This window comes from Chionomys nivalis, chromosome X (assembly GCF_950005125.1).
Source record: "Chionomys nivalis chromosome X, mChiNiv1.1, whole genome shotgun sequence".
Lineage (NCBI taxonomy): Eukaryota > Metazoa > Chordata > Mammalia > Rodentia > Cricetidae > Chionomys > Chionomys nivalis.
Window position 1 is genome coordinate 48,470,563 of NC_080112.1, and position 12,523 is coordinate 48,483,085.

Genomic DNA, 12,523 nt, shown 5'->3' on the forward strand with positions numbered 1-12,523 from the left:
CTTGAACTAGAGGCAAGCCAACTATAAGAAAAGCACTCTGCCAGGCAGCTTGCCAAAAATTGTCAAGAAATAATGGAACAAAGGGGCATGGGTACCCATGATAAAGAGTCAAAAGGCTAATACTTGGTTCAACATATGTATTTAAATAAATGAACATAAATTTCATGTAGATTCCAAACAGTCTACTCTAAATTGTCATGGACAACTAAATGAGATATTCAAACACAGAGTGCCTGATTAATCATGATCTGACTCCAGCATTTTCTTCTTAGAACTGAACTCTTAGTTACCTGAATCTTAGAATTAAAATTCAGAGATGATTGGAAGTTCCCCCCTCATCCTCAATACATGCATCTACTGTATCATGAGGTCAGATAATTCCTCTTTTCTCTGTATTTGTACTCTCTTCCTTCCAATTGCAAGTTCCCCTGCCTGTGTCCAGAGCTATCACCACTTCTCACTCTTGTGGCTACTGCATCTCCCTATCTTCCTCCCAGCACCTTATCAATTGAACTCCATAAGAAAAACCCAAGCCTAATTATGCCATTGGCTGCATGTAAATTCTGTAATTGTACTGCTTAATGTCTAAGACAAAAGTTCACAAAGGCTTTAATCCCAACACCTGAGAGGCAGAGACAGATGGCTCTCTTTGAGTCTAGCCTCATCTATAGAGGGAATTCCAAGCCAGCCAGGCTATAAGCCTGTCTCATAAAATAAAATGAGTCTGGAAAGGTACCTTCATAAATTTGGTTTCATGTTCCAATTACGAATGACAGTAACTCCTTACTAGGACTTTACTCCCATTCCTTCACATATATCCTTGTTCATATTCCTTCAATTCCTTAAGGTGTGTAAAGTATCAATATTCTGATAACTGAGTCTAGACTAGGTTCTCAACAATGTATATTGCTTTAACACAAAAGGAGGAACTGTCTTGCATTATTAGTCATGTTATATGGTAAAATCTGATTTTTGACTTACTTATTGTTATAGGTAGCCACCATTGTCACCTTGAACTAATATTCACATTTCTTTGCTTTATCTTGACTTCTCCAAAACAATAAGTAAAGCTTCCTTGCTACTTCTCCTGACTAAGTGCCACCATAGAAAGCACCAGCAAAAATAGTCCAAAGCAGGCAGTGAGAAAAAGTCAAATATTTATCCTTCTACTCCTTCAGAAGTCTTGGTTGCAGTTCTACCAAAGGCTGCATTGCTTTGTCACTGTAGAACTTAATTAGTTGCCTTATTGTACATAATATCATAGTCTCCTAGATTGTCAACGTACTTTTTCCTCTTGTTCCTTCAGGATTAGAGATAACAGCAGCTTCCACTCACTTTCTGTTTCTTTTAATACTGCCCTAGACTCCACACACAATTCATTTTCTAAGATAAATTTAATTAAACCCTCTCAGTGATTCATCTACTTGTTGCTGAGATTCTAACAGATAACCTTACTTTTCACTTCTTAAGATCACAGAAAATGTCTTAGTTACCTTATAGATTTAGTCTAATATTTAGTCTAAATTGGGATTTACCAGCTATTTACTGATGGAGAATTAACTAAATCAATTGGAAGAACACTTTTTCTGTAAGGGTTCAAATAAATACTCTATTCTTTGTGGGACATGATTTCTGACCAAACTCTTCAATTCTGTCCTTTTAGCATGAAAGCAGCAAAAAGAAAAAGCCAAATACATCTATATTCTAATAAAACTTTGTTTATAAGGTAAGTTCAAATCAGATTTGCCCTACAAGGCTTAGTTACTAACTTCTGAATTAAAAAAAGAAACAATAGACTCATAAAAGTATATATTTCATTTAAGCCAAAATAAACATAATGACTCCTGACATGAGTAAACATAGAGGGAAGACTGCATATAATTTTGAGAATATAAAGTCACAATTATATTTTCAGTTATAGCATAATCATTTATATGCCATAATTGCTATATGAAGCTAATTAATAAAAACAACTATGTATTATGCTGTCAAAGTGTTCTAATAATACAACATACTTAAATTATTAAAATCATAACAAATATGGAACATAACTGAACTGCCATTGTCATGTTTTTAATGATTTTACGTTAGACATTTTAAAACTACTTTACTTTATATTATTGCAATATAAAACATATACCTGGATTCCCCTTAAAATCCATTGCAAAAAGTGGGAAGTCTTTTAGATTAAACTCCACTTTGGCCCTTGTCACACCTTTGTTTTTTATTAAAAATGGAATAACTTCTGTAGTGCCAACATAGGTGCCACTGAAATTAAATACATTCTAAAATCAAAAAAGGAAATAAAAATTAGAAAGTAGAACAATTCTTTACAAATATGTATAGTCAAATTTGCATTTTGATATTTGTCAAGATGATTAACTGCCAAATATATCTCTATAAAACTTTTATCCTTCTCTTCCCTACATCCTACATGTAAAATACCAAACCCCGATAAACTTGTTCTTCAACCTTTTTACTAGATTGTATCTGTTTGATAACTGTATATAGTCAAATGCAATATTGTCTAGATTTTTATTTTCAAAAATTCTTCCCTTCAGTAACTGAGTCACAAACTCCCTCATTTATATTTCCTACCATCAACAGGACAAGGTTCAAGTTCATCGGCAGTACTCAAAGTTGTCCAAGTTCTTCAGTGTCCCATATTCTAGCCTCATCTAAGCTCTTTGCTCATTCTAAAACTTATTATTTCAGTAAGCTTTGATTTTGCATTTCAAACTAACACTAGATATTTCAACCTTAATCATGGTGTTTCTACTGCCAGAAAGACCCTTCTCCAAAATGTAGTTATCTAAAAAACTCAAATAAACCACAATTAATTACACTGTGGTAAGGGTGACTTATTCCTTATGCTTATCTTCCTGGTGACATCACAATATCTGTTCACATATCTGATTCTTATACATAAGAACAGGATTCATTTTCAAAGACAAGTACATGTCTTTTTGTCCTTGTGTGTATCCATGTCTATATGTACACTAGATGCTTACTGAATGTACATGAACTCATGTTCATATACCAAGTATGTGACTCATTATAGAGTTACTATAAGATCAATTCCTTAGCAAATGAAGCACACAGAACATTAAAAGGACACAGTGACAACAATTTTGTAATATTGTGTAAAATACTTAATTACTATCAAAGACAATTGTTTTATTTAAAATATTAACCTATTGCTGTTGTTACCACTATTACTTAGAAATGATTTTCATAAAACATCAAGGCTGGTATCTAATTTTTAATCCTTCAACATTAGCCTAGTGAATGTTACAATCACCAAAATTGGAGAGTAAATTATTTTTAAGAAAGAGCTATAAATCTAAATTTTAAAATAATAAGGACTTACTGATAAATACAGATAAAGTAATATAACTTATTCTATTAACAGTAATATGTAGTGTGCCCCAAAATGGATTTAGCATGAGAAAATAGAGTAATAAAATCCTCAATGTTCAATATTTCCCATAGAGTATACTATATAAAAAGAAAAGATAGTATTGAATTTTTCATTTTTCCTTTTAATGAAATATAATATTTTTCACACACAACACATCCTGATTATGGTTTCCTTTCCTTCTGCTCCTATGAATTCCTCTGCACGTTCCCTCCCATCTGGATCTACCCCACTCTGCTTCTCATTAGATAACAAAATGATTTCTATAGGAAATAATAAAATACAATTAAATTATAGTAAATAAAAAATATTAGAATTGGACAAAGCAAACAAATATAAAAGCCTAAGAGCTAGCCCAAAAAACAGAGGTCCACTTGTTCACACACTAAAGAATCCAATAAAATCAACAAACTGGAAGCCAAGATACATATGCAAAGGACCTGCTGCAGAACAATGCAGGCCCTCATTGTGTATGCTGTCTTGGTCTCTGTGAGTTCTATGTTGATCATGTTGATTTAGAGGTCCTTGTTTTCTTGGGCCCATCCCCTCTGGCTCTTCATCTTCAATAATCACCACAGTTTTAAATAAGCTGGATGCCTGTTGATCTATGGATCTCAGGCTTTTATCACTGAACAAACAATAGGAATCAGAAACTAAAGCCTGACATTGGATTTTTGTTGTACTATTAAAGTACAGACTGACACTGAGGTACTGTGGCAGCCAGTTAAGCTATATAATCAATGTATTTTATAACTTAGCATCACAATGGCACCAAGTAATGGGGGAACAATTGCAAGAAAAAAGTTGCAAATAATCTAAAATAATAGGATAATAGCTTATGGTGAAAGGGCTATCTGAGTATAAGAAGTTGATAATATCTTACAAATGTCACAATGGAAGAATATGAAGGCCTCTTTTGAATGCCTAATAAAGGCTTCTTTGGGTAAATGGATCAGAACATATCCTTTGTAGCTCATTTTAAAAAATAAAAAGGTGAGTATATGTACGTGTGTATGTATGCCTGTCTGTTTGCCTGTGTGTGCGTCTGTGTGAATATATGTGTGTGTCAGTGAGTATGCACACTATCAATTGTAGAACAAGTACTATTTATGAATAGATAATAATTTGAAAAAGCGATGTCAGTATAGGTCATAAAATTAAAATCAAGACCATGTGAGGAATCTATACTCATTAGATGAACATTTTACATCTCATAATACAACCTATGGCACACTGAAAAATGGAGCAATAGAAATAAAAGTAATATGATATTTTAGAAATTATCTCATGGGGGCTGGAGAGATGGTCCAGCAGATAAAAGCACTGGCTGCTCTTCTAGAGGTCCTGAATTAAATTCCCAGCAACCACATGGTGGCTCACAATCATCTATAGTGGGATCTGATGCCCTCTTCTGGGATAAGGTCATACATGTGGATAAGGCACTCATACACATAAAGGAAATAAATTTTATAAAAATAAGCAGGGAATAAAAGAATGCAAAAAAAGGGAATTGTCTTGTAAAGAAACACATGAACAAATACTACATTCCAGGAAACTTTGTACCTAAGAATATGACCTGACATGGTAACAGCAGTTACAACAACAAGAGCCAGAAATAAATAGATGGAAGAACAATGAAATGAAGACTAATTATAGTATGCTCATATAAATAATCTTTATGCAACAGTGATAAAAAATCCAGTATAGTTTCATACAACCTAAATCAATATTGGAAACACAATATTCAATTAAAGACAACAAACACTTTTTTGTCATAAAACCTAAAACCAGACAAATTAAACCAATACTGGTTATAGGTGAAGGATCATCTCTTATGAAGGAAGAGAATATAATGAAACCATTTTAATACTACTGACAGTTTTCTCACACCTAAGTTCAGTGTTTAATTCTTAAAAATTTCAGTATTCTGCTTCATCAGTTACATTTATATTACATGTATTTACTAATATATGTAAAAATACTACACAGAAAAGTATCTATAAACATAACTGGACTGACTAGGGGCATGTCACCATCACACCCATAAATTAAGCAAAGGAGCAAGGGGCATACTCACAGGTAAGATTTCAACATCAGCAATTTCAACAGATCCACCAATCCTAAGATCTATAACATTTGCACAGTGAATAGCAACCTTATTTAAAAGAAATAGAAAATCTTGTAAAAATTACATTAAAATATAATCATATATAGATGAAAATTCCCACGTCCCCTCATATGGCACTTTATAATGCAAATTATATATGTGTGTGAATGTATGTGTGTATATATAGTCTTATTTATTATGACAGTTATTAGCACTTTTCTTCATTGGCAAATTGACACTGCTTGTAAACTTAGTGTTCAACCATTAGAAATCAAATAGCTTATGAATTTGAATGGGAGAGTAATGTGTATTTGACTAGACCTGACTATAATTCTCTGTAACTCATTTTTTCTTATCTAATTACAACAGATTACTCAAAATAACAAAAGTAAGGTTGAATGATAAATACTTTGTTCCATAGAAATATGCTAATAGACACAGTATCCATGAATACAAGTCAAAATTATTGTTTAGAACTAATGTAGTATTTAATTATACTATCTTCTTTTTAAATATTTGGTATACAATGGCATAACTCTCTCAAGAAACTTAATTTCAAAGTACAGAAAACTAACATTCAGAAGGGCCAATGTTTTGTCTTTGGGAGTCCATAAATTTGAATGCCAGCATAATTAAACCTGACCTCTAGCCTGCCTGAATATTGAGTCTTCAACAAGATGATTAAGATAGTAAACAAAAATCAAATAACTTCAAAGAACAGGAAAGTCTAATGAGACCATTCAGGAGTAGGGGAAAGGGGCAAGGAGTTCTGTCTAGGGAGAGAGAGACAAGGACAAAGGTGCTCTGAAGGAGAAAATGGAAAAATTAGAAGGTGGTTTCTAACTGGGGCAGGGAGTGGGCAATACAGAGGGAAGGAAAGAGCAGAGGTAAGTAACACTATTTGAAAAAGTCATAAAGAAACATTTTACATATATACATTAAAGTACACATAATATACACCCACACACATATATATGTAATATACATATACATATTCTCATATAGATTATTACATATGTGATATATATATATATAGTCATCTATATTACATATATGATAATGCTAATGCTCTCCTCAGGAAACAAAGACAATATAACAGAAACCTAGATCCAAGCAGGGTAAAATTCCCTTTGAGTTGTTGTTGAAGAGTCTACAAAACTTCCAAAACAACATGGTTGCCTCCCAAATCTTGACAGTAAGATTTGGTTGCTGAAGATACCGCACATTTTGGTTATAGTACTGAAGGAATTCAGCTGGATCTGACCAGGAAGCCTCCTCCCTGGGGACTAGCTTTCATACTTATTGCAAGGTGCTATATAAGCTGCAAAAAGAGTGAAGCAAACAGCAGTCCTACCCAGCTGTGATGCCTACATACCACAATGGCCTGACTGGAAATATCCTCAGTAGTAAACAGTGGTACTATTGTATCAGGAGTGACCGACTTAAGACCCTCTTAATAGAAGGAATTTGTGTCTGGTACTGGGAACCAAACCAACTACCCGTGTACGGAAATGTCATAGACTCTAGAGAACAACCCACTATGATCACTTTCCTAACCCAGAACAATTCAAAGTGCATTCTAAATGTTTAGGCTCAAACTCAGAGATAAATATATTTCACCCTTCATTTTAAAAAGCTCTTTTGTAGCAGATGATGTAGACTATGCTGGAAATTTATAACTGGTTAAAATATAGAAAACAACTGACCATGGGTGTCTATCTGCAACACAATTCTTAACCTAAGGCCCAGGGAACATCACGGTAGAGGAGAGAGAAAGATGCTAAGAGCCAGAGGATCTGAATGTCCACTGCAATCCCATTACTACTTTTTCCTAATTTCCCTAACGCCATGGAGAAAAATTCATCTGTTTTTATGAGAACAGTGAGGATGTGTCAAATCTTTCAATTTTTATGTCAAAGTGCCTCATGAGGATTGGTAGCTATTCATTTCAACTTAGAGGAAACTTCAGCTACCAGATTTCTTGAAAGAAAATCTCAGAAACTTCACTCCAAGTGCTGTTATCAATTGTTTTATATATATATATATATAACTTAGGTATAGTTGCTACTTTTAGACCTCTAAAACCTGCATATTTAGTTTAATTTAAATTTTAAAAAAAATTAATTTACATAGTGTTATACTTCAAAATTTCATTAATTATTGATTAAATAAGTACATTTTCTAATAACAAACATAATTATTTTTATAATGTTCTCGTTATAAATATTTATAAAATATTACATATATATACATAGACACATGTATGTAAATATATATACACTTACATATACAAATGCAAAGAGAAAGAATGAACAAATATACCTTTGCTCTCGTATCAAATTTTTCTGCCACAGTGGGTGTAGAGGAGATATTAAGAACAGTTATTCCCCCAAATGGGATTATTCCTTCTGATGGAACAATATTAATGGTCGGCAAAAGGCTTTGATCACAAACCTGTAATTAAAAATTGGTAAGTTGCAGCCGGGCGATGGTGGCGCACGCCTTTAATCCCAGCACTCGGGAGGCAGAGGCAGGCGGATCTCTGTGAGTTCGAGACCAGCCTGGTCTACAGAGCTAGTTCCAGGACAGGCTCCAAAGCCACAGAGAAACCCTGTCTCGAAAAACCAAAAAAAAAAAAAAAAAAAAAAAAAATTGGTAAGTTGCTACACTATTTACAAAGGAATTATATCAAAAGCTTTACAGAGAAGCATCTGTAGTACTACCTACAAAGAGGCTCACTGAGCATAAGACATGAGGTGATTTTGCAATAGGATTTGACTATATCATTTGAACTACAACTAATTACTTCCATCTAGTCCTTGTTGCTACCATGACAGTCGTGATCACAAAGTGAAAAGAAAAGAAAAAGCATAACTGACTATGCAGCATAACATTACTAAGTAATTATATTTAAAACATTGTTTGCTTTTTTTTCTTTTAATAAAATCAAATGATACGAAAAAAAGGGAAAATTATAACTTTGGAAAGTGGAACAAACTTGACAAAACATACTCAGAAAATCTACTTATAATAACTTGATCACTGCTTTGAATCCATTTCTAAATAGTAAAGTACTACCTTTGCACTATATTTGGAACAAATTGATTCAAATCATTCTATGATTTGATCCAAATAAGAAGAGACAAAAATTCTGCATTACCTTAAAATATGCATGGTTTTGTCCTATATTGTGAAGAATGGCTTTCCTCCAAGTAGTTAAACCTTGAGGACTATTACTGAACAGTATTCTTGGCTCTAAAAAGGTGACTTTAGTATGTCCAACCTGGTAATAAAAGGAAGAAAGAGATAAATTATCAAAATAATAGCAAATAAAACAATTCAAATTATTAGCTTGAAAAAGTAAATGTAAACAACATTTATCGGCTCTCTCTATATATGTATATATACATGTGTCTATACATATACACATTTAAACCTATAAATAGATAATTTTAAGAACTGATCTCATATGTTCTGTTTATAGCTTGGAAAGGTCTTAATATGAAAAAGAAATAAAGGCATATATTCCTCATTGGAAAAGAGAAAAAAGTAATGAGAGAAGTAACAAATATATATTCATATAACTAAATTTAACTTTATGGAGAATTTAAAAATATAAAAGGTAAGTAGATAATGCTGAATTAATACAAAGAAAATTAGAATACAATATCTAAATATTACTCCATCAAAGTGCTGGTGGTCAATAATTTACTGGTATTCTCTAACTTGTGTGAAGCCCTGGGTGTGATCCACAGTCACACCACAACACACACACACAATATGTTCCAACTTTATAGAGGCAGTTAAATCTGGAATAAACCATTTGTGAATTTTTATTAATTACTTAACACCATAGTCTTTCAATTCTTCACCACTAACAACGTATATAAATATATACATTAAATGCCTCATAGTTTTGTAAGGATGAGGCAATAAATAAATACAAGTTAGCATGGCACTTGACACATAGTAGCTGCTCAATAAATAGTATCTACTTTAATGCCAAATCCATAATATTTAATTAGTCATTTTTGTATGTTAGTGAAAAATAGGCATAGGTCGACTATGTGAGCAAAAGTACAATATTAAACTTCTTACATAGAATTACATAAACAGATAAATACTGTGCATCTGTTCACTAAAAGAGAGTTTTGATAATGAAAATGAAACACATTAAACATTTATAAGAACACATTTTCTAATTAGCTATGTAAACATAAGTGACAATACATTTACCCAAATGCAATACTCTTCAAAGAGGACAATGAGTAATCTACAAACAAATGTGTCAGCAAAGACTAGTGTTACAAACCTAATTATAACAGGAAGGCATACATGCAATAATGTAGTATGACTATGTGGACATAAATTTTAGGCCATAATTAATTTATCATAAATGAAGAAAGCAATAACCTTGGGAGGTATATGGTTATGGGAAATGTGGCCCGGGGAAAAGGCTGTTATTTTGTTATGCCCATCATATTCTATTTCTTGATCTAGGCATCACTTTGAAAAGCTAAATGATACATACTTTTATTATCTGTACCTATATGTATGTGTATTTTACTTTAAGAAAAAGTTTCAGAAATAATATGGGATTTATACACAAACTTAGGAGGAGTCAGCTTATTTTAAGCTTGGACTTGAGGGAAGACCCGACTGTGTCCTGAGACTCACTTGCAATCCCTAAAATTGGTGAGTTTCATATGTATAAGCTACAAGCACCTTCATAGATGAAACACAGGAGATCACTATGTTCATAAAATATAGAATTCAGTGAAAATACTTGGGTTGTTTAAAATTTCTGGGATCATAAACAAAATGTATTCTTGGTTACCAAAAGACATGTTGTTAGAGCCTCATTGGTTATACTGTGGAAAGAGACTTAGTTATACATCACACCTTTCATTTTTATTGTAAAAAACATATTCTATAGTAAAAAAAAAACCTAGTTTCTTTTTATGTAAATTACATGATCTTTTCCATACTAAATTACTAACTAATACTTGAAGATTAACAGTGATTGTAGGAAAAATAATATAAATACAATAGAATTTTCTCTATTATTCTGTATATTGTTTGATAATGAACAAGTGACTCTCAAGTGACTTCCATGATGCTACTACATATTTATAGAGCCTCTGGCAAAATAGTATTGCTTCCACAAAGTTCTTGGATATCTGAGATAGTTCCTCATTCATAATAGGCAAGTAGTTCTATGAACTAGTTAAAATAATTATTACATTAATTCAATTTTTACATGTATTTATAAGTCAAAACAACTGTATAGCCATATAATTTGTAATGAAAGAGATAAAAATCACATTCAAGAGAAATAATTACAGGCTCCAACACCCCCATTCCATCGATTGGATCCTGTAAGCTACAAGTACCACTCCACTCTGAAACCCTCCTATCCATGTGACCTCAGAGGAACTCTGAAGCAAAGGCTGTGACTATACAGAGAGAACCAAAAGATGAATGATCACCCATCCAGCAGGGCACCCCACTCTCTAGGCCTTCCATACCTTGGCAAAACCCCAGGACCCCTCCCATACCTGCTTCAGATTTCTCTAGCCAGCCAGCAAGCAAGCTAACTGTAGATAGGCTGCTCCAATAATTCCATCTCATTGATCAGACTCTGTAAGCTACAAGTCCCACTCTGCTCCCAAACCTTCCTCTCTCCCCACTACCTAAGAGGAACTCTTAAGCACAGGCTGTGACACCACAAAATGGACCAAGAGAACTAACAAAGAGAGCAGACTGATAGTGGACCAAGAAAGCAGGCTAAGATAGATAACAGAGGTTACCTAGGACACAGCAACATTACAGAGCAGAACAAGAACAATTCTCAAAGACACAGATAGCCACTGCAAGGACTGAACCAAAAGGCAAAGACATTGCCAGCACCAATTGGAGGAATAGATGGGTAGGTGCCAATGCAAGAATTCATCCAACAACCTAAAAAGCAACATGGTAATACATGAATTTAGTGATCATACAATGGGAAGACTTGATCATCCTAACCCAGAAGAAGCAAAAGATAATGATCTTAAACGTAATTTTATGAGGATGATGGAGATGTCTAAAGAGGAAATGAAAAGTTCCCTTAAACAAATGAAAAAAAGACAAACAAAAAATTGGAATAAAACAATAAATCTCTCAAAGAAAACCAAGAAAAAATAATCAAACAGGTGAAGCAAACAGTTCAAACAGTTCAAGACTTGAAGACTAAAATAGAGGCAATAAAGAAAACACAAACCAAGGGAATTCTGGATATAGAAAATCTGGATAAACTGACGGGAACTACAGTGGCAAGCATAACTAAAAGAACACAGGAGATGGAGGAGAGGATCTCTGGTGTTGAAGATACTATAGAGAAAATAGATTCATTGGTCAAACAAAATGTTAAATCCAAAAAATTCTTAACACAAAACATCCAGGAAATCTAGGACACCTAGTAAAGACCAAACCTAAGACTAATAAACAGAAGAAGAAGTCCACCTCAAAGGCACAGAAAATATATTCAACAAAATCATAGAAGGAAACTTTCCCATCCTAAAGAAGGATATCCGTATGAAGGTACAAGAAGCTTACAGAACACCAAATAGACTTGACTAACAGGTAAAAAAAATGTTTGATCACCATATAAGAATCAAAACAGAAAACATACAGAATAAAGTAAGAATACTAAGAACTGCAAAAAAAAAAAAAAAAAAAAAAGGTCAAGTAACAGATAAAGGCAGACCTATCAGAAAGAATTACAACCGACTTCCCAATAAACCATAAAAGACAGAAGGTCCAGTACAGGTGTTCTGCAGACACTAAGAGGCCACAGATGCAAGCCCAGCCAGCTATAACCAGCAAAGACTTCAATCACCCTCGATGGAGAAAACAAGATATTCCACAACAAAACCAGATTTAAACAATACCTATCCACAAATCCAACCCTACAAAAAGTACTAGAAGGAAAACTCCAACCCAAGGAAGTTAGCTTT

The 12,523-nt window shown here is 33.3% G+C and overlaps 1 protein-coding gene across 1 annotated transcript in view; it reads right to left on the reverse strand.

Moving 5' to 3' along the window:
• The window catches only part of Cfap47 (cilia and flagella associated protein 47), a 307,853-nt gene that overhangs the window by 248,934 nt on the left and 46,396 nt on the right, over positions 1–12,523 (reverse strand). Inside the window, 4 exon segments of the mRNA XM_057760135.1 lie at positions 2,141–2,285; positions 5,496–5,573; positions 7,848–7,979; positions 8,686–8,808. Coding sequence (XP_057616118.1) covers positions 2,141–2,285; positions 5,496–5,573; positions 7,848–7,979; positions 8,686–8,808 — 478 coding nt within the window.